At 39.4% G+C, this 23,283-nt stretch overlaps 1 protein-coding gene across 3 annotated transcripts in view; it reads right to left on the bottom strand.

The window, feature by feature from the left end:
- The window catches only part of PDE10A (phosphodiesterase 10A), a 248,225-nt gene that overhangs the window by 29,879 nt on the left and 195,063 nt on the right, over positions 1–23,283 (bottom strand). For all 3 annotated transcript variants that reach the window (XM_087425039.1, XM_087425040.1, XM_087425041.1), the window contains 4 exons: positions 15,642–15,784; positions 13,336–13,419; positions 10,630–10,780; positions 6,472–6,627 (listed from right to left, as the gene is read on the bottom strand). In XM_087425039.1, coding sequence (XP_087281165.1) covers positions 6,472–6,627; positions 10,630–10,780; positions 13,336–13,419; positions 15,642–15,784 — 534 coding nt within the window. The remainder of the gene's footprint in view (positions 1–6,471; positions 6,628–10,629; positions 10,781–13,335; positions 13,420–15,641; positions 15,785–23,283) is intronic.

Here is a 23,283-nt window from a genome sequence, read left to right as displayed (position 1 = left end):
ACGAGTGGACTCTGTTTGCAGATACTTGCAGTCCTGAGATCTGCGCGATATTAGAGAAGGTAAACAAGGCTCAACTTGGCTCTGGGGCTGAAAGACTCCTCGGGGGCCCACTCTGAGTGGATGATCCGTAGGGCCGCTCCTGGCTCCCAGACATGACAACACTAAGGACTCTCAGCACCCTCATTCACAGCTGGAACACTTCTTTCTTGCCACAGCTGTATCTTTCCCATGACACAGTGAAGAACATGCGTCTTTATTTAGCAGATATTTAGCCGTAGCCTTTCACTTTGTGTAAGGATATCAGCAGTTTAGCACCAACTATAGCCAAGGCCTTGAACAATAGAAGTTCATTTTTTAAGCAGTTGGCACTTTAGTGGGAGAGAGAAGCATATAAGCACACAACAGAACAGAGCAGAGCAGAACGGTGTCTGTGACTGAGTTAAGTGGAGGACTAGGGAAGAACATGGGAGGCTTCTCCCAGGTGGGGACACAATTTCTGCAGGACCCATAGCAGAAGCAGGAGCAGCAGAAGGTGTACACGGAGCAGCACGAGACCACATGCGTTTGGTGGGAACTACCAAAATTTCAGTACTGCTAAAGCAAACTGTTGCAACAGAGAAACAGTGAGAATTCAAGTAACAGAGCTTAAAAAAAAAGGCCTTACGCTAGAACTGAATGACTGTCTGGAAGGTGACAAGGAGCCACTGATGATTTTACATAAGGTGGTGACACGATGAGGTCGGGTTTCAGAACCATCGCTCTGGCAACAAGGTGGGCTGCAGGTAGGCCAGAGTGGAGGCAGAAGGGCAGACTGACCAACCTTTCCTCAGCAGCTTTTAAATTATTATTTATCAGGAGTAATTCCCTGCCAAGCCCTATGCTGCTTAACTCTATAAAAGAGATTCTTAGGGAAGGGCACTGGAGCTCAGATTTCAGTACCTGTGTGCCAACAGTCCAGGCCTTACCTCTCAGCAATCTTGCCCCAGTTGGGCTGTAAATCACAACTACAGGAAGCCACAGGCAGGGGCTGAATCATTCAAGGGCTTCGCCATGAAAAAAAGTCAATGATGCAACTAATTGCACCAAGTGTTCACAACAAGAATGCCTTTAAAAGATATATAACACTGATTTTGATATATAATCACCTACTACAGCAAGACACGTACAAAGAAGAATGATAGTATTGTAATTAAGAACCCAAGTTTTGGAGTCAAGCAATTCTGGTTTTTAATCCCATTCTGCCACTGACTAGCTATGTGACAATGGACAAGTTCCTTAACCTCTTTGATGCTCCCTGCTCTTATTTGTAAAATAGAAATGAACAATAATACTTATCTCATAGGATACTCTAAAAATCAAATGTATTAATATGTACAAAATTCTTAAGTTTCTGGTATATAGTAAGTACCCAACAAATAATTATGATGATGATGACGGTGATGATGATGATGATGATAAAATCTACCAGTAAAACTTCTGCAGTTAGAGTGAAGGGAGAGAGAGAAGGAGAAACAAACAAACAAATATGCCTAGAAATGAATTTGGTGGCCAAAGACCATTTCTATTCAGAATATATCTGTAGAAAAGGATAGACTTAAGCTAGCCTCTGTGCCATACATTTTAGATTATTAGTAAAGGGAGTGTTGAATTTAGCTACAACAATTTTGCTATAATCACAATAGACAACAATAAATTCGACCTAATGCAGACAAATTGGAAAAACACTTTAGCTGTGTCACAGAAATGTTACTGCTATATAAAGTCATGAAAATGTCATAAGATCCTAAAATGTTGAGTATAAAGATAACCTTCTTAAAATCTGAACATGTTTCAAAAACACTAGGTAATCCAAGATTAATGGAATATCCAGCAAATTTTCTTAATAATAAGAATAATCATTCCTAATTGGTCTGTTTTCTAAAATTTTGATTTTGGAGTACTTAACATGGGATAGTCACAGAAGACAAAAGACAGATAAAGGGTAGCTTCAATGTTCAACAAAATAATCATTAACATCTCATTAGGAAACAGAATAAACGGATTTAATATTCCAACACTAATGGTTCTATCACAATTGCTAAACATACATGGGTAAGTTTTAGATAAGAAAATACAGCTTCCCTACTTTCCTAAATGTCACTGTCCACACAAAATAATCTCCTTAGTTGAAGGCTTTCCACTTACATTCTACTATTGAGCCACCTAAACTTTGTCCCAAGGAGACATATCTACTCAGGTTCCCCTAAATAAAACACAGTTTCCAGTTTCCAAACTTTGCACATATTGTTTTGCCTACTCTGACTTCTCTCATACCCATGTTTCTGCCTTCATGTGACCACATCTGCCCACATTAACAGATCCAGTGCTAGGCCCACAGTTCTGGGAATGAATGAGGGGCAGTGACCGTCCTCATCGGGCTTATAATTCAGAGGAAGGGAAAGTTAACTCACAAACAGAAAACCTCAACACAATGTGAAAAAAACTAAGTTATGTGTATGTTCCAGGGGCTCAGGGGCCGTGTAAAAGGGGAACGTTGCTGCCCCAGCTCTGTGGGGATGTCATAAAACAATTTCACTGGAGGAGGTAACGCCTGAGCTGAGCCTTAAATAAGGAGAGGTTGGCCACAGAAAGGCAACGGGAGAGAATTACACATAGAGGGAATCTAGACAGCGGCACAGAGTTAACAGACAGTCCGGAACAGGTACAGGCAGAGGCCATTCATTAGAGACTTGTATATCAAGTAAGAAACAGAATTTATTTTTGAGGCCATGGGGGCCACTGTTGACTTTTCAACAGAAGAATAACATGTTCAAACAAATATTTGGAAGATGGATTTGAGAGACACGAGCTTGGAGAAATGGTGATCAATGAGGAAGAAAAGGCGGTCAAACAGACAAAGTATGATGAAGGCCGAATTTGGCATGTCAGGTAGGAAAGGCCCTCGATGGACATGTAGGAGGCTGCAGTGGTCAGAGAGGCCAGCTCAGCATTCGCTACAGAGGCCAGGCGGGAACTTCCTCTCTCCTGAAGACCCATCACGACCTAGACCCAGCGACGGGCCCCAATTACCAGGAAACAGTCCTGACGCCCAGAATGAAGAGACAAAGGGCAGCTCAGCAAAAGCTAAGAACGCAGACTTATTTTTTCTCTAGATGATTGATACCTCTCCTTACTTCATTCATGACTTAACCTCCTCCCACTGCCCACTCAACAAGGACCGCCCGCTGCATCTCTCACTGTGACAGAAGTGAGGGCACGCTTTAACCGAATATACACTCTTCCTGCCTTTCTGCACCGTGAACATTTACGTGTTTGTGTGTGTGTTAGCCTGAGGTTAGCTTTCTCATTCCTTCTGTTTGTTGATGTTGCTGTGGTCAGCCAGGAGTGCTCGTCTCCATGCTCCCTTTGGTTGCCCAGCTTATCCAATAGGCAACAGTAGCTTATCCAATAGGCAACAGTAGCCGCACTCGGGTTAACAAAACTATGACACGCAGCCACACACACACACAGCTTTGAGAAAGCCTGATGGGCACTGTTTCCAACCATTGTACGCTGAGTTGTCTATTTTCTATCCAGCCATGTTGCCTGAGGACAGACAGTTCCAGACCCATGACCATCTGTGTAGCAGCAGTGATAAAGAATATCTGCAGAGACAGTAAACACTGTGGATAAACAGAGATATCACAGGTGTCCATGTGATGTAACGATATACTATTCTGTCTCATAGTTTAGTGACTGGAAATTGGAATTTTTATGGTTACCCAGGGATATCACCTTCATTGGTCAAGTCTGGAGGTGTCTAGACAAAACATAAAATTGGCAGGACCTGAGGAATGGATGTGGGGGCCAGTGGGAGGGGAAATGATGACTCTGAGGTCGCCCACTCATGTGGTTGGGTGAATGAGGCCACCCCCACAGGAGATGTAAAATCATAAGCACAATTTAGGCCACACTGAATGCTAAGTTCAAGTGTTTAGAAGCAGAAGTCTTACGGCACCTGGGGCTGAGACACAGATGTGAGAGCTCCAGCCTATTAGAGACGGCGGGGACCCAAGATGGCGGGCTGGTGGAGCCATGAGAAGAGCAGGGTGAAGGCAGAGCTCCTGAGGTGGAGGACTTTCCTCATTCACTACCCACCCTGGGCCTAAAAGGGGTGTTGGCAGCTGGGAGGCACTCAATAAAGATGTTTGCTATTGAACTGAATTTCATGGATCTGAGAAGAAATACTCAGAGAAGCATCATGAGCAAAAATGTAAAATCAGCAGAGAGCATAGAAATTTCCAGAAAAGGAAGGATACCTTTCCTGAATCCTCCTGCCCACGGAGATGGGGCCATCTGTTTATGGCCCCAATATGCTTCTCCCCGTCACAGCTCACACAGGAGGTTTTGGCCAATCCAGGATACGGATTCAGTTTTTAAATGGCGGGCTTTTCACCTGTATCTACGGCAATGCCCAGTTCCTCCTCCCGCCTTCCTGCTCCTGTAAGCTATTGAGTTTCTAAAGACAGGAGAACAAGTGTGTCCTTATTATCACCTCACCAGTGATGGAAACCCCATCTTTCATACCTAGAATCTAACTTTTCTCCAACAACTCTCTAGATACCAACAGCATGCCTGAGCTTAACTTAGTGCCATGAGCTCCAGTTACCGTGTTCTGATCATTCTAAGAACACTGCATTATGTAATCTGGAACCCCCACATTGCTGAGGGTTTGCTGAAAATGAGACAAACCACTCTGAACCTCTGTTGTTGATGGCAGCAAATGGGGCCAGTCTTCCTCGGGGGGGGTCCAGGCCCCTCCATTCCCGCCTGCTTTGTATCACTGCTAGATTACATGGTTTAATGTACTTTTCCACCCAGCGGCAATGTACTTTGCAATCCTGGCCTATTTCAAAACTAACTCTATTATGTTTAAAATAACTTTTCCAAAGAAATGTTATAAAGGCTATGAAAATTCCTTTGCAGATTAAATTGCTAGAAATGTTGTCATAGTCAAATGCATGAATTCATTTAGGACATGGGGTGCTAATTCAGTGAGTCCTAATTATTTCTAAATGGAGGCATCCTGATGTCATCTCTGGCATTCACCCTTCTTCCCGTACCAATCAACAGACTCAAGTGATGAGTAAGGTCACAGCAGTTATAAACTGTCATCAAGTTCTATAATATCCGTCTATTTACAAAAAGCATGCTTTACACACACATACACATACCCACACACATCTTTTACCCTGCTTAAATTTCTAGGTTATATCTGTATGTATCTATCCATCCATCCATCCATATATCATTAAAAAAATAAAAAAATGATTGGTGTCAAGGGAATATCAGGAATGGTGATTAATTGCTTTCAGGGAGAGAACCAGCCCATGAGCAAGCGGAACATTCCGCTTCCTGCAGGATATGGCTGGAAGGTGACTGAAACAGCTCCAGGGCTAAAACACCTCTCACTTTTACCCAGCAAGTAATCAGAATAGCGCTTGCACTTGGCAAGGTCATCTTTTACCATCTCAGGCCTGAGGAAATGGGACCTGGACAGTAAGTTTTGCTGGGTTTTGCAAAGGCCCGAGCATGCAATACTACCAATCACTTGGGCAGTTAGGACAAATGAGGAGCCACCAGGAGAAGCTGATGGGAGGAAGAAAAAAACCCTGGATGTCCAGAGGGAGGCCTGGGCTGCACAGAAAGTGCACCAATTGCCCGGCACCTTCCTGCTTCACAACTTGCCTCCAGCCAGTCACCGCTAAAGGCGCTGTCAAGGTTTTGTTATGCAGCCCTGAAAGTTCAAAACTCTTCCCCTAGACACAGAATCAGGGGACCTAATGTGGATTTCTCTTCCTCCTCTGAGGGACTGACAGTGAAAGGAGGAAATGGGGTCCACTATTCTTAAGGCAAACGTTTGAGAAGAATCAAACCATTAGGAAGCAATAGTTACCTTGTCAAGGGGAGTTTGAGGAAAAGGTTTAGAGTGAAGGAACATGTATATCTTACAGTGAAGTGAGATCTGTCATCCAGATCAATCACCAAGAATATCTTAAAAACCATAAAATAAAAAACAAAACACACCAAAGAAAAAAATAAAAGGACTTCAATGTAAGGTTTTAAAACCTTGAATTTGTCTAACTTTCAAGACTGATTGTTCAATACATTCTGGTCCAAGAATATGACAATCCATATAAATTAAATTAAAGTACGTGAAACAAAATTTGCCTTAGGGGATCACGTATTTAAAAGTCAAATGTGATTATAAAACATATATATTCAAAATCTTCACAAAGAATTATCTAACCAAAAACCAAAATTATCTAATGACGACTAGAAATATAAGGTTCTGCAATAAAATGTAGCTACTAGTTTTAAAGGAAGCCATAACAATATTCCTCTTTTACTTATAAAGCGCTAATATCTCTCAGAAGATCATTCCAACACAGCAGAGGCAGTGGGCATGCCCGTGGCCCTGGGTCGTCTCACCTGGAGGATGGACACCGTCTGGGAGAAGTGATGCTGCTCCATAGTAGAAGTGGAGTAGAGAGCTGCAAGAGGATGATCGAATTTCTGCAGGTAGCTGTTACTGAAGCCTCTGTGGTCCAGGTCATGACACAGACACGCGATCAGCAGTCCTTTGCGCTTAAGAAAGTAACACAGTGCACAGATGTTCAAAACAGAGGAACGGGATACGAGGAGACTGACAGCTTACCATCCCTACCACAGCAACTTCTGCCATTACTATTGCCAACATCCTTACGAATCTTTGAAATTCCAGATAATCTAATTTCTTTCTTAACCTTTTCTTTGTTTTTCTGCTTATGAACTTGACAGTCAAATCACTCTTGAGTTTTCCTGCTCAGCTCGGGGAAAAAGTGCAGGTGGCATCAAATGAAAGCGAATGTTTCAAAGAACTACAGAGGAAGCAAATCTGCACCAGGAGAGGACAGTTTCCGTCCTTTATTCAAAAATCTATTCAACGTTAGATTCTAACAGTGTTTTTGTCATCGTAAATAAGGCATGTGAGAAAACGGCATCTTACACAGAAAAGGAGAAAAGGCAGAGAAAGCTGACGGGGATTAGCAGGAGACAGGGAGGGGCCCAAAGAAAGCAGACAGGGTGGGCCACGGAAAGACAGAGGTGAGCAGAGACCTGAAGCTGAAGGAGAGAAGCAGGGCGGTCCAGGGAAAGAGCCCGCGGGCGGGCGGGGAGGCAGGCAGAGCACATCCTTGCAGATGAGCCCGCCCTGAGAGTCAGAGGATCAGGAAAGTGGCCCAGGGGCTGCAGGAGAGGAGGACAGAGAAGACAGGCAGGGGAGGGAAGCTGAAGACCTTAGAGGCCTTCTACTCTGCACGAACCAGGGGACAATCACAGGATTCTTAGCAGAGTGGTGACATCATCTAACCCACATTTCTCTTTTCCTTCTCCCCAAAGTTCTGAGCATGGCTGTATATCATAGCTGTAAGTCCTTTTAGTTCTTCTGTGTGAGCGGCCACCACAGCATGGCAACTGACACAGGTGTGTGGTTCCACAGCCGGGAAGTGAACCCAGGCCACTGAAGTGGAGAGTGCAGGACTTTCACCACTAGGCCATCAGGGCTGGCTCTGAACTTACATTTTTAACAGATCACCATGCTGGCGACTGTATTAAGTACAGCCTCCAGGATGGTAAGAAAGACCAGTGAGAAGGTTTTCACAGTCATTCCAGCAAAATATAACAGAAGCTTGGACCAGGATGCTAGCAATGGAGGCTTATGAGATGTGATTAAAGTCTGGATGGATTTTGCAGGCAGAGTCAACAGGATTTTCCAGCAGCCTGGGTGTGAAAGGAAAGAAGGGCAGGACCGGGAGGGGAGAGGGGTGAGTTAAGCATGACTCCAACGTTTTCTGCCTTAGAAACTGTAAGATCGTCATCAACTGAGATGGGGAAAGTTGCAGGTGGAGCAGGTTGGAGGAGAGAGGGCAGGAGTTCAGTTTTGGATTGAGGTGAGATGTGTAATTGACAGTCAGGGGAGATTTTGAGTTGACAGTTGGCTATTGAAGTCTAACCTTCGGAGGATGGGTCTCTGCTGGAGAAAGGAAATGGTCGGTGTATATATGGCATTTACGGCCACAGGACTGGATGAGCTCACCAAGGCTGTTGTGTGAGGGCATAGGCGGTCAAAAGTCTAGCCCTCAAAACTCCAACTTTAAGAAGTCTCAGGGAAGAGAAAGAGTCAGCAAAAACACAAAACAAAAAAACCCCAAATCCAGCAAAATTAAGGAGGAATGCAGTCAGAGGAAACCAGGAGTACTGGTTGTCCTGGGAGCCAGGTGAAGACAGTGACCCTCAGAGCTGGCAAGGCACAGGGCACTGGTGACCTGGACCACAGCATTTTCTGGAGTGTGAGGGGCAGAAGCCTGATCAGAGTTGGTTTCAGAAAAAAGGGAGGAAAGGAATTGGATCCAGCCGGTTTTCAGCAAAGAAGAGCTAAGAAACCAGGAGGCAGCTGAGCAGAGAGGCAGATGGAGAGTGTATGTTAAGACTGAAGTAACAACAGCATGCTACATGCAGATGATATGACCCAACATGCTAATGGAGGAGGCAGTGGGGAGAACTGCAAGGGCAGTGCCCTCGAGAGTGGAGGTGGTGGACAAGGTCAAGTAGAAGGGTCAGCTCTGGACAGGAGCCAGGGGAATCCTTCTGGTGCGTGTGTGAAGGCAGAGTCCTCTGAGGGCAATGCTGATGAGGGTTGCGGGAGAGTCAGCAGAAATCCCCACAAGTTTATCTGTATCTATCCACCCTGCTCCATCCTCATCCTCATGGAGCAGAACCAGTTTCCCCTGCCTCCTAAGTGGGGGGAGGTCTCCCAGACCACCCACACCCCTAAACTGACGACAACGTTTGCATGTTATCAGTCCTATGTGCTCAGTGGTCTTAAGAGAACTGAATTAGTTGTGTTCTGAGTATCAACTTGTTTTGGGGTTGTTTCCATATTTTATGGTGCTGTGTCAACCATGATGAATCTGGTAAGAAATTTCAAGGTTTTAAAATCTTGCATAATAGATAAAAGCTGTTATGTACATCTTTCCCATTTTTTTAACCAATTTTATTTTTACTGACATTATGTTCAATAGTTTTGTTATAAATATGCCAGAATTCAGCATCTGAAAATAATTTACAAAGTAAAGAATTACCTTTGTTAAACATTTTCCTTTAACAAGACCAAATAATAATTTCTAGTAGCTCTAATAGAGATATAATATCCTCTTTATAAAATATACTTTAAAAATTTACATATATTATTTTGGGCTTATTTTTAGCCAAAAAGCCCTGAGTTTTTGGAAAAACATAATAATATAATTCTGGAAATGAATTAGGAACTTAAATGAGAGTCAATATATAGCAACAAAATTTTTCTCACTTATCTTAAAATTTTCCATTTTCAAATATAAATTTCAGTGCAATTTCAAAGTATAATCTCTATAGTTCTCAAACTCACTGGCTATCCTATGGTAAAGACGACAATGAAATTGCTTTCTTAAATGAAATTGAACAGAGAAAATGCTGAAAGTCTCAAAAACGTGGGGTTCAATCGAATGGAAAATTGTTTAGAAAAACTTATGTGAAAAAAGAACAAATTTCATCTGTTTTTTTTGTAATAAATAATAAATTATTTATTAGGTTAAACTAAGCCCCAACTAAAGATTATTAAAAAAAAAAAAACAAGAAAAATTTTGAGTCTTAGTATGTTTTTCTAAAACGCACCTTTCAAATTTCCTGCCCAGACTGAATTTGGTCTGAGAGAATGGAATAAAGCAGAACTGGACCTGAGGAGCACTGGGTTCTGATGTGAATGTGACCTTGGAAGAAGCACAATTTCTTTATCACAGAGATAACAGCTCCCTTCTCTCATGGTTAGATGTCTCCTGAAGCACGACACCAGTTTTATGGAGGAGAGAAGGGAGGACTCGAGTGAGGGCTTTCATCGGGACCATGTGGAGAGAGGATGCCCTTGGGGGTCAGGATGGTCTAGACCTGGGATCAGCATGGCTGGGGCTAAGGCGCTCTGATCACCAAGCGCTGGGCCAGGTGTTTGAAGAAGGAGTTCCACAGGGGTGCATGAACGGACTAGGCAGTCCCCAAGCCTTCTAACTCTGAGATTTGGAGAGCTTTCAGTATGTAACCAACCCTGGGTATGTAAAGTCAGGTAAGTCAGTGAAACATCAGAAAGCCCTTGTTTCCTTATGCTGGAGGAGATCAAATAAGCATCTATGTTCTAATTGTCTTTAATGCTCCGGGTTCTCAAATCAGTAGGACATGTCTACATCATCCAGGTCACAAGAGTGATGAGAGAAACTCACCTTGGTTACATCCTTTCAGAAAACTTAAGCTTTAATAGGGAAGAAAGACTACAAAAATTAGTGTTTCCTTGGGGGATATTTTAGTGAAGTTGGAATTTCTGTATCTACATTTCTTATACAAAATAATATGATAAATGCTTGGGCATAGCAATCTGTAAAATATCCTTCTATTAATTTACCGAACCAAAATTTGTCCTGGAACAACAAGTCACATATTCGTGTCATAAATGTGCTCCAGACATGCAGCATGAAATCCACTCAGGTTATTTGAAATGGAAGGAGAAAGTGTGTGCACACCCACCTCAAGGTCGGTGAAGAGCCCGTGGTTGTTCTGGAGTATGGCATACATGCAGTGGGCCACTGTGACTGCATGCTTCCAGTTGTGATACGGAACCCGACGGTAGTTTTTCTTCACAGACATAATAAAACGACACAACTTTTCAAGCTCAAAGCTGTGTGGAAAAGAAATTGTTAGCACAGAAACCAGTAGAGAATCAATACATTCTGGAGAGAACTTTGTCTAGATACACATGTGTCTGTACTCTTCCACACTTGCAACCACGAAGACTTCCATAGAGACTGAATACTGGAACACTGGAGCCTCACCACTTCCCTCCTATTTCTCTAGCCAGTTAAGAGAGGAAGACTCCTTAACAGCTTCTGTTCTGATCTATTAACTGGCCCACCAGGGAGCAAATACCAGAATCAGCAGGCAGTTGCCATCATTAACTCCCAACACTTTCCTTACTGTTCAAGCATTCCCTACACCCCACAGTGCTCAAGAGACAACAGACTATCATCCTGCTCCAGAGTACACCCCACAGTGCTCAAGAGACAACAGACTATCATCCTGCTCCAGACTACTCTGAGCTAAAATCTTCCAAAAAGCATACTCAGATTCACAAACTGCAACTATGTATATCATGAGGATTTTCTAGATGAGTGATTATCTTTTCAAAATGGATCCAATTTATTATGGTACACTCAAATTATTAAGTGGCATATGACCATATCCAAATCCTGACACAGTACACGAGAGAATATAACATATATTTTTATTGCACAAAATTATTGTATTTTATTTTGTATTACTATCATGTATTTATACTTATTTGAGGCCCTACCAACTCCCTCAATGGATTTAAGGCAGCTTAAAACAAAAGCACATCAATATAAAACAGGGCTCTTTGAAATACCAAAGAGATGAGAGATCATAAAACTTCTAAAAATATATAACCTGTATTTTCTCTACTGAAATTTTTCAAATGTCCTTGAAGTATAGGGTATGCTATTTTAAGAGTTCCAACTGGTGAAACTCTCAATTGATATCTAAGAAATAACTGGAGTTAGTTTTCCTGTGTTTTAAAGCAGCAATTTACAAAAGTCTCTAAGAGAAGTAAGAGAAGACAAAGAAATCAATAGGAAAGGAGTGACCATTTAGTTCTAGAGAAACTAAGAGCCTTTATAAGCCATTTAATGAGTCACTAAATAAAGTGAAAAAGAAAATTATTCCTTGCATTCTAAGTATGTGTGTTTAGGCTGCTGTGGGGGATCAGAATCGGCCACCCCAAAATGTGTCTCTTTGGCATGAGGATTATTTTAGGCTAATGAGGATTATTACTTGTAAAAACTGCAGACATGGGAGAAGCTCTGAAAAGAAGAATTTACCCTTTGTAAGAGACATTTACATTTGTAAGGGAAACCTCCATCTGTAAAGGTATCTCCCTCTCTGTACCAGGAAGAAGGGGGGATGACCCTATCTGTAGAAACTCTTATCAACGCAGAAGATAAGATATAACCAATACTTAGAGAAGATATAGAAGAAACAAGATAAAATCAATACTTAAATCTGTATAATAACCTTACTCTTGCTTACTGTGCTTTTCTGGCATCTTCCACAACTAACTCCCCCCACTCCCAACATCCTCCCTTGTCTTTAGCTAAAGATGGTATTTAAGATGAGAGCCCTTGCCATTTTGGTGAGTTGCTCAGTTTTCCTGAGTCTCTCCCATGTATACAGGTTATAAAGCTTTGTTTGATTTTCTCCTGTTATTCTGTCTCATGTCAATTTAATTCATGGCCCAGCCAGAAGGACCCAGAGGGGAGAGGATTTGTCTTGCTCCCCTACACTGTAAAAGGTGAGATATAAAGTCAGGAAAGGCCTCTAAGACAGGCCAGAGCGGGAGGGGAGAGGTCTGCAGTGAAGGAGGGCCATAATGAAATTACGAATAAAGCAGAAGGCTTTGAGTTAGAAGACTTGTTTCTTTCACACCTATTCCATAATGCAAATTGCAAGTGGATGCAAAATTTACGCATATATTCCAAAGCACACTTTAAAACAGTATGTAATTACGTTGAGTAGTAACCCCATCTCTTTTAAAATTACTTTAAATAGCCTAAAGTAATTTTAACCTACATATTTTTTTTTTTTTTTTTTGGTGAGGAAGATCAGCCCTGAGCTAACATCCATGCCAATCCTCCTCTTTTTGCTGAGGAAGACCGGCTCTAAGCTAACATCTATTGCCAATCCTCCTCCTTTTTTCCCCCCAAAGCCCCAGTAGATAGTTGTAAGTCATAGTTGCACATCCTTCTAGTTGCTGTATGTGGGACACGGCCTCAGCATGGCCGGAGAAGCAGTGCGTCGGTGCGCGCCTGGGATCTGAACCTGGGCCGCCAGTAGCGGAGCCTGCGCACTTAACCGCTAAGCCACGGGGCCGGCCCTTAACCTATATTTTTATGATCACCTGGTTAGTTACCTGCTTGTTAGCCAAGGGACAGCCACACTGCCAGAGAGCTCAGCAGCCTCTATGGGAAATCTAAAAAGGCTGTGGGTTTGTCCAACAAACTTAACCTTTGCTTTATTCAAATATTTAGAAAAAAATAGTAATTACATATGGCATATTTTAAGGTAATTATCAACCAAGAAAGTGGCAAGGCATATAGGAAGGGAGAGGAAGAGGTCATAGCACTTAACAGTTTAAAAAGGAAGTTTTTGGGTCATTCATACCAGGATGTCCCACAGGACCGATGGACCATATAGACAAAAATTCCAGGCCACATGTTTTCAAAAGGACCAATGTCAAAGTGGAATCTGAAATGGAAATAAGGCGCAGTTTATCTCTAAATATAATTAGGGTAAACATAACAACAAGTAAAGAAAGTAATTTAACTTTTTGTCTATCAAGAATCTAAAAAAAAAAACAAAAAAAAACTGGGAGTTCAGCCATCTCTTTTCCTGCCTTCTCAGTCACATCTCTGTTGTATTTAAAGGTTTCCAGTAGGAAATTCCATACATTCCCTTAGGAACCCGGTCCAATATTTAAGCCATTGCTTAATTTTCTAATAAACAATCTGTGAAAAAGGATGTTGTGGTTGTTACCAGAGCAATGAAAAAGTACACAGAAAAGTTATATTATGAATACTACACTTATATTACATAACTCCTAGATAAGGGGGAAAAAAACCTTATCGGAAATATTTTTTTAGTGTTGAAAATTATTCTCTCTCCTACTTACATCCAGAGAAACAATTCATAAATATAAACATCCAAAGTTATTGCCCATTTTAAATTTGCTAATTTAGTTACTAACATTTAACCCAAATAAACAGAATGGTAAAGTATTAAAAGAAACCATTTTCCTCTGGTTACAACGCTTCTGGTACCAAATGTGTGAGTTTTCCACACCAAGCAATTCTTCAATCCTTTGCAGACACCAGTTGATGTTCTATAATTCAACTCAATTCTGACGTGACCTGGAGTTGGCACAGACTCCACAGGTTAAGGGCTCAGTCCCACTCTGGACGCCAATTGTAAGTCTAGGACACACATGCTTCTGACTACCAGCTATAAATCAGGGGTTCCCACAACCCCCTCTGCTATAATAGCTCACAGAACTCAAGGAAACACTATTACCAGTTTATTATAAAGGATACAACTCAGGAATAGCCAAATGGAAGAGATGCATAGGGCAAGGTATGTGGGAAGGGTCGCAGAGCTTCCATGCCCTCTCTAGGCACACCACCTTCCTGGTACCTTGATGTGTTTGCCAACCTGGAAGCTCTCCGAACCCCTTGTTTAGGGTTTTTATGGAAGTACATTACATAGGCATGACTGATTAAATCTTTGGCCTTCGGTGATTAACTCAATCCCCAGACCCTCTGTCCTCCCTGAAGGTCCTGGGTGGAGCTGAAAATGCCAACCTTCTAATCATAGGGTTGGTTCCTCTGGCAACCAGCCCCCATCCTCCAACAGTCATTCCTTAGCATAAACTCACGAGTGGTTGAAAAAGGTTTACTATGAATAACAGAAGACTCCCTCTCACCCACATCACTCAGGAAATAACAAGGGTTTTTGAAGCTCTGTGCCAGAAGGTAGCTAAAAGACCAAATATACATATTTCTTATTATATCACAATATATACTATATATACTCAGTTAAAAGACAAACTGAGGCATATTAAATGTTTTGAGAGTTTATTGGAGCAAAAATCAATTCAAATAGGGCAGTGCCAAACGGGAAGCTGTTAGGAAGCCTCCGCAGACAGAAGCCCGGGGAAAGACTTGGGGAGAGAAGGTGCAGAAGCAGAGAAAGGACATTATTCGACTGGCTGCAACTTAAAGCCTAGTTGGCTTTTTGTGACGTGTTGTCCTTAGTATTTCCAATTTGTAACCTCGAGGCATTTATAGGTTTAGATTTTGGTTTGCTTCCACAGGCAGCCAGGGCATTAGAGCCCCTCAGTCGAATGGCCTCCTTGGTTAATTAATATAACAGTACTATATTTTCACTTAGAAGGTGAGTATCAGCTCTGGGTCACTTTTGAAGATGTTCTACGTCGTTAAATAGTGTTGACGTGCACTTATAACGGGCATACAAATCATCACAGGTCCTACCACAAATAATTATATATACCAACACAAGATTAGAAAACAAAGTGTGGAAGTTGAACTAATTATTACTAAATTCTTAAATTTAATTTGTAAATTTAAATTTATGCTGAAAACTCGCAGATATCTGTTATTAAATGCCATTTTGAATATCAAATATATGGTGTAAAGAATGTAAAAGACTAACGAGAAAAGCTAACATTTAGGTGAACTCATTTCAAAATGGTGTTCAGATTCTTTTTTTTTTAAGATAAAGAGATCCGGCCTTCCAAGTTCTATCTGAAGATTTGGAATCACCTCCAATGAGGAAAATGGCAACACAAAACTACAAGAGGGTATTTGTGATTCTAATTCCATAACCCATTTCACTCTAAGTTCAACCAAATTAAAAATCTGTGCCTGAAGAAACTGATGAGGCAGAATACTCACAACTCAATTTCTTTGCAGAGACGCACTGGAAGGTTGAAACTCATGAGGCCCTGCCATTCTTCTGCAGTACAAATGCTATGATAGGACAGCTTTTCCATAGTGACCCGATAAATGCACTCTGAATGACGGATTCTATGATACATCTGGAAAGCAAATCCAGTAAATACAAAATAAATTGAAAGAACGTTTAAAATAATTACATCACTAAAGTTCAGAATTTGGTATAAAAGAATCAGAACTATAATTGAAAATACTATCACCATCCATTAACTACTGTTATTACCCATTAACTACTATTTCTATCTATTACTATCCATTTCCACATACACTGAACATATCCACACATATGACTTTGAAGATACAAAACGAATAGTTTTAAAAAACACTATCTCTGTTTTAAAAGACTTATTAGATTCTGAAACAAGTGTCTTTTTATCAGACATTATCTCTGGGTAGTGAGATTACTGGGTATTTATCGGCTGGTGCCTTATTCTTGGACTCCTACCAACAGGAACTGTGAGAAAAAAACGTCTGTTGTTTATAAGCCACCCACTTTGTGGTATTTTGTTATAGCAACCTGAATGGACTAAGACATGACTAAATGAATGGGAGTTAAGATATTTTTTCTGTCTCTTTTAAAAAATATTTAGCATAATTTTGGTGATCTCAAAGTCCTCTAGTCCAGAGAGTCTCTGAAATGTCTGTGAAGTCCTTTGTCAGGAAAAGAATTCTGGAGACGCACTCCCAATAAGTGTGGACTCCTTTAGCAATTCTATGCACATGCACCATGCTCATATATTATTTATATTATAAAACATAAACTAAAATAGACATTTAGAAAAGATAAAACTAAACAGCATGTATTTTTAAAGGATTTTATTTACTGAACAAGACTCTTTGTTCCTACTAAACAATTATATACTTTAAAATGAAAGCCCTGTAATAAAATGTATGTTATCGATTGTCAAGTTTTTTCTTTATTGTTTCATAAGATAGTGATGTTAATGTCTGGGTCAGTTTCATTTATTTCAACATTTAGATGTTCAGTTACACTATTTGAGAAAGATACGCCAGAGAATATGTGGATCCAAAGGGAACAAAGGCAGCTATTCGTAACTTATCGTTTTATTCTCTAATCACTAAGATTTGTGGTTGAAATTCAGAGTTTCCCTGATGTCAATCAGCTAATCCTGCAGAGGAATCAGTTGCATCCTTATATATTATCAAACCGATTCAAAAGCAATGAAACTCTTCATGGGGAAGATTGTAATCAGTTCAAAGTTGTTTCATAAAATAAAATCATAAAAAGCATTCAATTCTAAAGGAAGAAAGAGAGGTAAAGGGAATAAAGGACAGATGAAACAAACAGGAAAGAAATAACAAGATGCTGGATTTACACCTAAACATAAAATGCGCCTGGTTTAAATATCCCAGTTAAAAGACAAAGATTATCAGATTGAATAAAAAATCACCTAACTTATGCTGCTTACAAGACTCCTACTTTAAATACGAAGACACAGAGTAAAAATGAAAGACTGGAAAAGATACCATTTAACACCAGTCAAAAGAAATTTAGAGGTGCCGGCCCTGTGGCCTAGTGGTTAAGTTCAGCTCACTCCACTTCAGTGGCCTGGGTTCAGATCCCAGGAGCAGACTTACACTACTCACTGGTGGCCACGCTGTGGTGGCAACCCACATAAAAATAGAGGAAGATTGGTGACAGATGTTAGCTCAGGGCGAATTTTCCTCAGCAAAAAAAGAAAGTTAGAGTGTTTGTATTAATGTCCAACAAAGTAGGTTTCAGAGCAAAGACTATGACCAAGGATAAAGAAGATCATTTCAAATGATAAAGGGGTCAGTTCCTCAAGAGGACATAATAGTCCCAAATGTATATGGTCAGTTGAATTTCAACAAGGATGCAGAGGCAAGACAGTGGAGAAAGGAGAGTCTATGCACAAATGGTGCTGGAACAACTGGACATCCATATGTAAAATAAATCAATAAATAAATTCCAATCCTTAGCTTGAACCATATGTAAAAATTTACTCAAAATGGATCATAGACCTAGATGTAAAACCTAAAACTATAAAACATGTTGAAGACAACACAGGATAAAATCTTTGTGACTTTAGGTTAGGCAAACATTTCTTTGGTACAATGCTGTCAGCATCATCATAAAAGGAAGAACTGATAAATTGGACTTCTTCAGAGTTAAAAACTGCTCTTAGAAAGAAACTATTTGAGAGAATGACAAGACAAGCCAAACACTGGGAGCAAATATTTGCAAATAATCTATCTGATAAATGACTTGTATCTAGAATATATAAAGAACTATCAAAACTCATAAGAACCCAATCACAAACAAAAATTGGGCAAACGAGTTGAGAAGACACTTCACCAAAGACAGCATGGAGACGGCAAACGTGGAGGAACTGGACACGCACAATGATGCTGGGAATGCACAAGGCTATGACCACTTTTGAAAACAGTTTGCTGGTTTCTTCAACAGTAAACACTCCCCTCTATCATGACCCAGTCCCTCCACATCTAGGTATTGACTCAAGGGAAATGAAAGCATGTGTCCATACGAAGACTTGTGCACAGATGTTCACTGCAGCTTTACTTGTAATAGCCAAAAACTAAAAATAGCTCAAATGTCTGTCAACAGGACACTAAATAAACAGTTTATAGTTTTTCCATACAATGGAATACTACTCAGTAATAAAAAGGAATGAACTGTTTATATGTGTGATACCATGGACGAATCTCAGAATAATTATGCTGAGTAAAAGAAGCCAGAGAAAAAGGAATCCAGATTTTATGATTCCATTTATATAAAATAATTCTAGAAAATGCAAAGTAATTTACAGTGACAGAATGCAGATCAGCAGGATGAAGATGGGGAGGGTTATGAGGGAGGAATTACAGAGGGGCATTCGGAAACTTGTGGGGGTGGTGGATACATCCATTATCTTGATTGTGGTGATAGTTTCATGAGGGGGCGGTGTATATACACTTGTCTCATTGTACACTCTATAAACATTGGCAGTTTACTGTATATTGATAAATCTCAGTGAAGCTATTTAAAAATTTCTGCTCCCAGTCTTTAAAGGTACGTGGTAATTTGTATGTGTGACACATACATGTGACAGTAAAAAAGTCACATGACAATGAAAATACTTGCAAACATCTGTTTTCAAAGTGCTCCCTTCACAGCATGAGTTTATTTGGAAAAGCAATTATTTTCTTATTCAATGTTAATGTCACTCACAATTTGAAAGTTCAGATTGAATGTTGTTTATTTCTTTGAATATATCTGCTAAGTAACAAAATATTGACTGCATCTGTCATCAGAAAAGTTCAGCAAATTTGGAATGTTTATCTTTTTGTGAAAGAAGCATGTGTAAGTAATCTATGAATTCAACAATTCTTCCAAGTACTTTGCCACAAGCAGCAAATCTTCAGGTAGCAAAATGAAAGTGAATGTACATTTCAACACCCTCTTCGTAATTGTGAATTGTTTTGGTCAGCTGACAAAAAGTCCCCCCTCCTAATGCAGATGAGGAAGAGCCTGGATCAGGTTTGAAAGTGTAGGCTGGACACCACCGTCAACTTTCCCCATTGTAGAAGGCTCACTTTGTCACAGGAGATTCTGCATCCTGGACAAGACACGCCCATCTGATGCATGAACTTGACGAAAGCTCCATCCATGTACGGACAATCAAGAAAATGTAGTTCCTTTAACATCATTTACCTAAAAATTCATCTAGATAGAAGTCCTTAGATTTTCCTCCTACACCTCAATGGGATGTCACTCACCTTCCACTGAGATGATACCCCTCAATTCTGGTAGGAGGGTGAACGCTACAGGATTTACTCAGTATTTACTGTAATTCAGTATTACCTATACTTCGGTTTAATTCTATGGGAAAGTTTCCAGTAAAAGTAACTACATTAGATAGCAAAATAATATTGCTATTATAATCATTAATACTATTGAATGCTTATCATGTGACAAGCAGCACAGTAAGTGGTTTGCATACATTATTTCATGTAATTCTCACAAAAATCTTGTAGTTATTATCATTTTACAAGCTTATGACCTCAGAATGAATTTTATTTCTATTTATTATTTTTATTTATAAACATAAATTTGTTTAGAAATTTATAATGTTTATAAATATAATTTTTTTAATTTAAATTTTTATTCAGTTTTATTATTGTATTTTGTAATTAGTGTAGGTAAGCAACATATGCATTTTAACTTTACTGTGAAAAATAATTAGTTTGGGCAAATTTTACAGATATTTTAGTAAAAAAAATAAACAGCCTTCAATATGAATAGTAGAAAATAATATAATGTAGAATTATTAGTAAATGATTTCACCTTATTCATCCTACTGCAATTAGTAATGAAAGTCAAAAACCGTGTTGTCTTTTTAAGTTGATTTTGCATAAATTAATTGTCTATGACAACTGAGTAATTAATCTGGGACTCGCTCTCCAGGAAGAGACTGCTAGGGGAGGCACTGCCATTTATTTTGACGGCATTTCAATCTTAGGCACTAGGAATGGAAAAAAGCACGGAAAACAGAAGAAAGACGACCCAGAAACAGGAGTGTAACACAGCATATTTCTACCACATGGTGAAGAAACCCGACCACTTATAATTTCATAAAATGGCATCCCTATTTCTTGGCATACAAGAATACTGAGTTAGTGATTCTTTAGAATGTTTTTCTTGTGGCCTGTTTCTACAATCATCCCCATTACGTTTAGAACTCGTGGTGTTCAGCAAACATCCTAATATTGTTAATGTTCACAGTAGGCCTGGAGCCACTTCAAGGGAAAGCAATGGAGAACCTGACTCTGGACTATCTGCCTAGTTGACTTTTCTCGCCAGCATTTACTAACTGTACACATTCAGGCCAATTACTTAATTCTCAGTGTTGTTGGTGCCCCCAAAACAGTTTATTTTGGTGAACTATTCTTGAACGGCAGTGGTGTGCTGTACTGTCTTGCAAGAGTCAATTACGTCATGTCCCAATTCAGAATCCAGTAGGTGACGTCGGAGCTTGAAACTGTCCATCATGGGAGTAGATACACCACAGAAATTGGGAAACACTACAAATAAGGACTCTCTTCTATAGAGAGCCGTCTTTACCAGCACACCACTAGGTACAGGTAATAAACAAGATACAAGTAGCTTACCTACTGGAGAAGTTTGAGATGTAATGATAGCAGTCCTGCTGTTATATGTTTTATACTCTTTCCTCCTGTCAACTTAATTCACACTTCAATTCTAATTGACAAAATATTGGTTAAAATACATATTTTCAATATGATGTTTGTCAACAGCATTAAATTATATTATTAATAAAATTAATATCATTAATAAAATCTTTAAAAAAATAATTAATAAAATTAATTTTGTCTTAAAATCAAAGACACTCCACGCAGGCAGGGAAAGTATTGAACAAGAAACCCTGTACTCTTTATTTAGTAGCATAAAATAGTGTTGCAGTGGACCAAAGGGACATCAGACCCAGCAGAGGTTGTGGCTCCTGGTTCTGGGATTTGACGGCCTGTGTAGGACGAGAGACTTGACTGTGGCTGCATGAGAGGAGGAGCTGAATTGAGAACTCTATAAAGATAAAAGGAGCCTGTCTCTGCTAGGCAGAAAATGGGTGGAAAATAAATAGTCTCCAACCATTGAGGAAATGAAAACCCCTCCTATACCTTATGTAGCTGTAGTTTCCAAATTTATACTGCTGACATACTGTAAGAATTTCAACCCAAAAAATTAACTAACAAAAAAGGCGGGCCCAGAACAATGAACACTTAGGGTACATGGAGAAACAGTTCCACAATCCTGGCCATGTAGGTCTCCCACAGGGAAGTAATTCCAGGTGAATTTGAGTAAGCAAGTAAACATCAAGCAAATAAGTTAACGAATGGATGAATGAATAAATCCAAGAAAGAAGAGACCAACACAAGAAAGAATTGACAGATTAGCACCTCCTAAGAATTGGGTTGATGAAAAATAAGTGAGAGATTAAAAATACACTGTTGCAAAAATGTAGCATTTGACATGTAACTTCCCATGTCTGTGCAGCTATTCTAGTTTATGGAAACCACGGTACCAAAATGCAGAGGACTGATTTTTTTTTTCCTTGAACAAATCTTAGGTAGAAGTGTTTAAAATGATGTCTTTCTTAAAGACAGGTCCAAGCAAATGACTGTATCCAACACCAAAGAATTCTTTTCATGCTGAGATTTGCAAATGTGACAATAGTATTCTCCAAATGCTTTGCTTGGGGGAAAAACAAAAAAGATTATTTTTGGTGTTATGTTCCTATTAACAAGGAGATAGCTGAATTTAAGAGAAAGCAAAGGGAATAAAAACACAAGAAAAATGATTCTCAAGCAGTGTGCCCCAATACACTTCATTGCATGGAAAGTGTAGATGTTCTGGAAGTAAGAATTACTGACTCCTCTTCCTCGGTCAACTTAGAAGTTTTCTCTTAGGTAGACCTCCAAGGCCCCTCTGCTAGCTTTTTCTTGCTATTTTCCAGTAAACAAATGAGATAAACCCCAATTTTAAGAAAAAGCAATTTAGCCTGTGGAAACAACAAACCAGCTATATATATATATATTTATATTTATATATATATATTTATATATATATTCATTTATATTTATATATATTTATATATTTATATATACATACTTATATATATGTATATATATATTTATATATATTTATGTAAATATTTATATATATATAAAACAATGAACTGGGATGTTATGAAATTAGCTATAATGATTATTCATAAAATCCAAACATCATGATGAAACAGTAAAAAATAAAGGTAGCAAGGTTGAGTATTTACTATGGAGGACTAAGAACATAACTCTTACGCATTGAGAATTTTACTCATACTATTTCATTTAGTCCTGACAGCAACCCTGTGGAATGGGCATTATTCCCACTCATCAGCTGAGGAAATAGAGGCTCAAGGAAGTAAGCTAACTTGTCCAAGGTCAAGAAGTTGGAACGTGACGAAGCTAGTATTAAAATGCACGCCTGCCTGATTTCAAGTTTGAGTTTGAATGATACTCAGCACGCTTTAACGCAAAAAGTGGTTAGAGAATGATTTGGAAAAGCAGAGGGAATGAAAGTGTAATATCTGAAGGAAAAGCTACATCTACTGCAGAGCAAGCCCTCTTGGAAATGATGCTTTTAAAATCACCTGGAGCATGGAAAATTGCCCTGTATTCAGTGCCTAAAGACTTAAATATAAAACATATATACATATATATTTATAAAACATATATATTTATACGTATATACACATATACATACGAAATTGGGACATGAAACCACCTAGGTTTTAGAGTCAGTTCATTCTTAATCTGTACCTAGCACAGTACCTAACATATACAAGCATTCAATTCTTATTTGTAGAATGAATAAATGATCATGTCTTTTATAAACTTTGTAGACTTAGGGCCAAAAAAAAATTTAATTCAGTTAAAATTAGTTATCTCTATACTTAATAGACTCGGAGAAGGATTAAACTTTTTATTTTTCATTTCACCCAAAAGATGCAGTCTAAGAATTGTTATTCAGTAATTTCTT

The sequence above is a fragment of the Ceratotherium simum genome, chromosome 38 (genome assembly GCF_057802395.1).
Source record: "Ceratotherium simum simum isolate JZ-2026a chromosome 38, ASM5780239v1, whole genome shotgun sequence".
Lineage (NCBI taxonomy): Eukaryota > Metazoa > Chordata > Mammalia > Perissodactyla > Rhinocerotidae > Ceratotherium > Ceratotherium simum.
The sequence above is the reverse complement of the archived record's forward strand: the minus strand, read 5'-3'. Positions and strand labels throughout refer to the sequence as shown.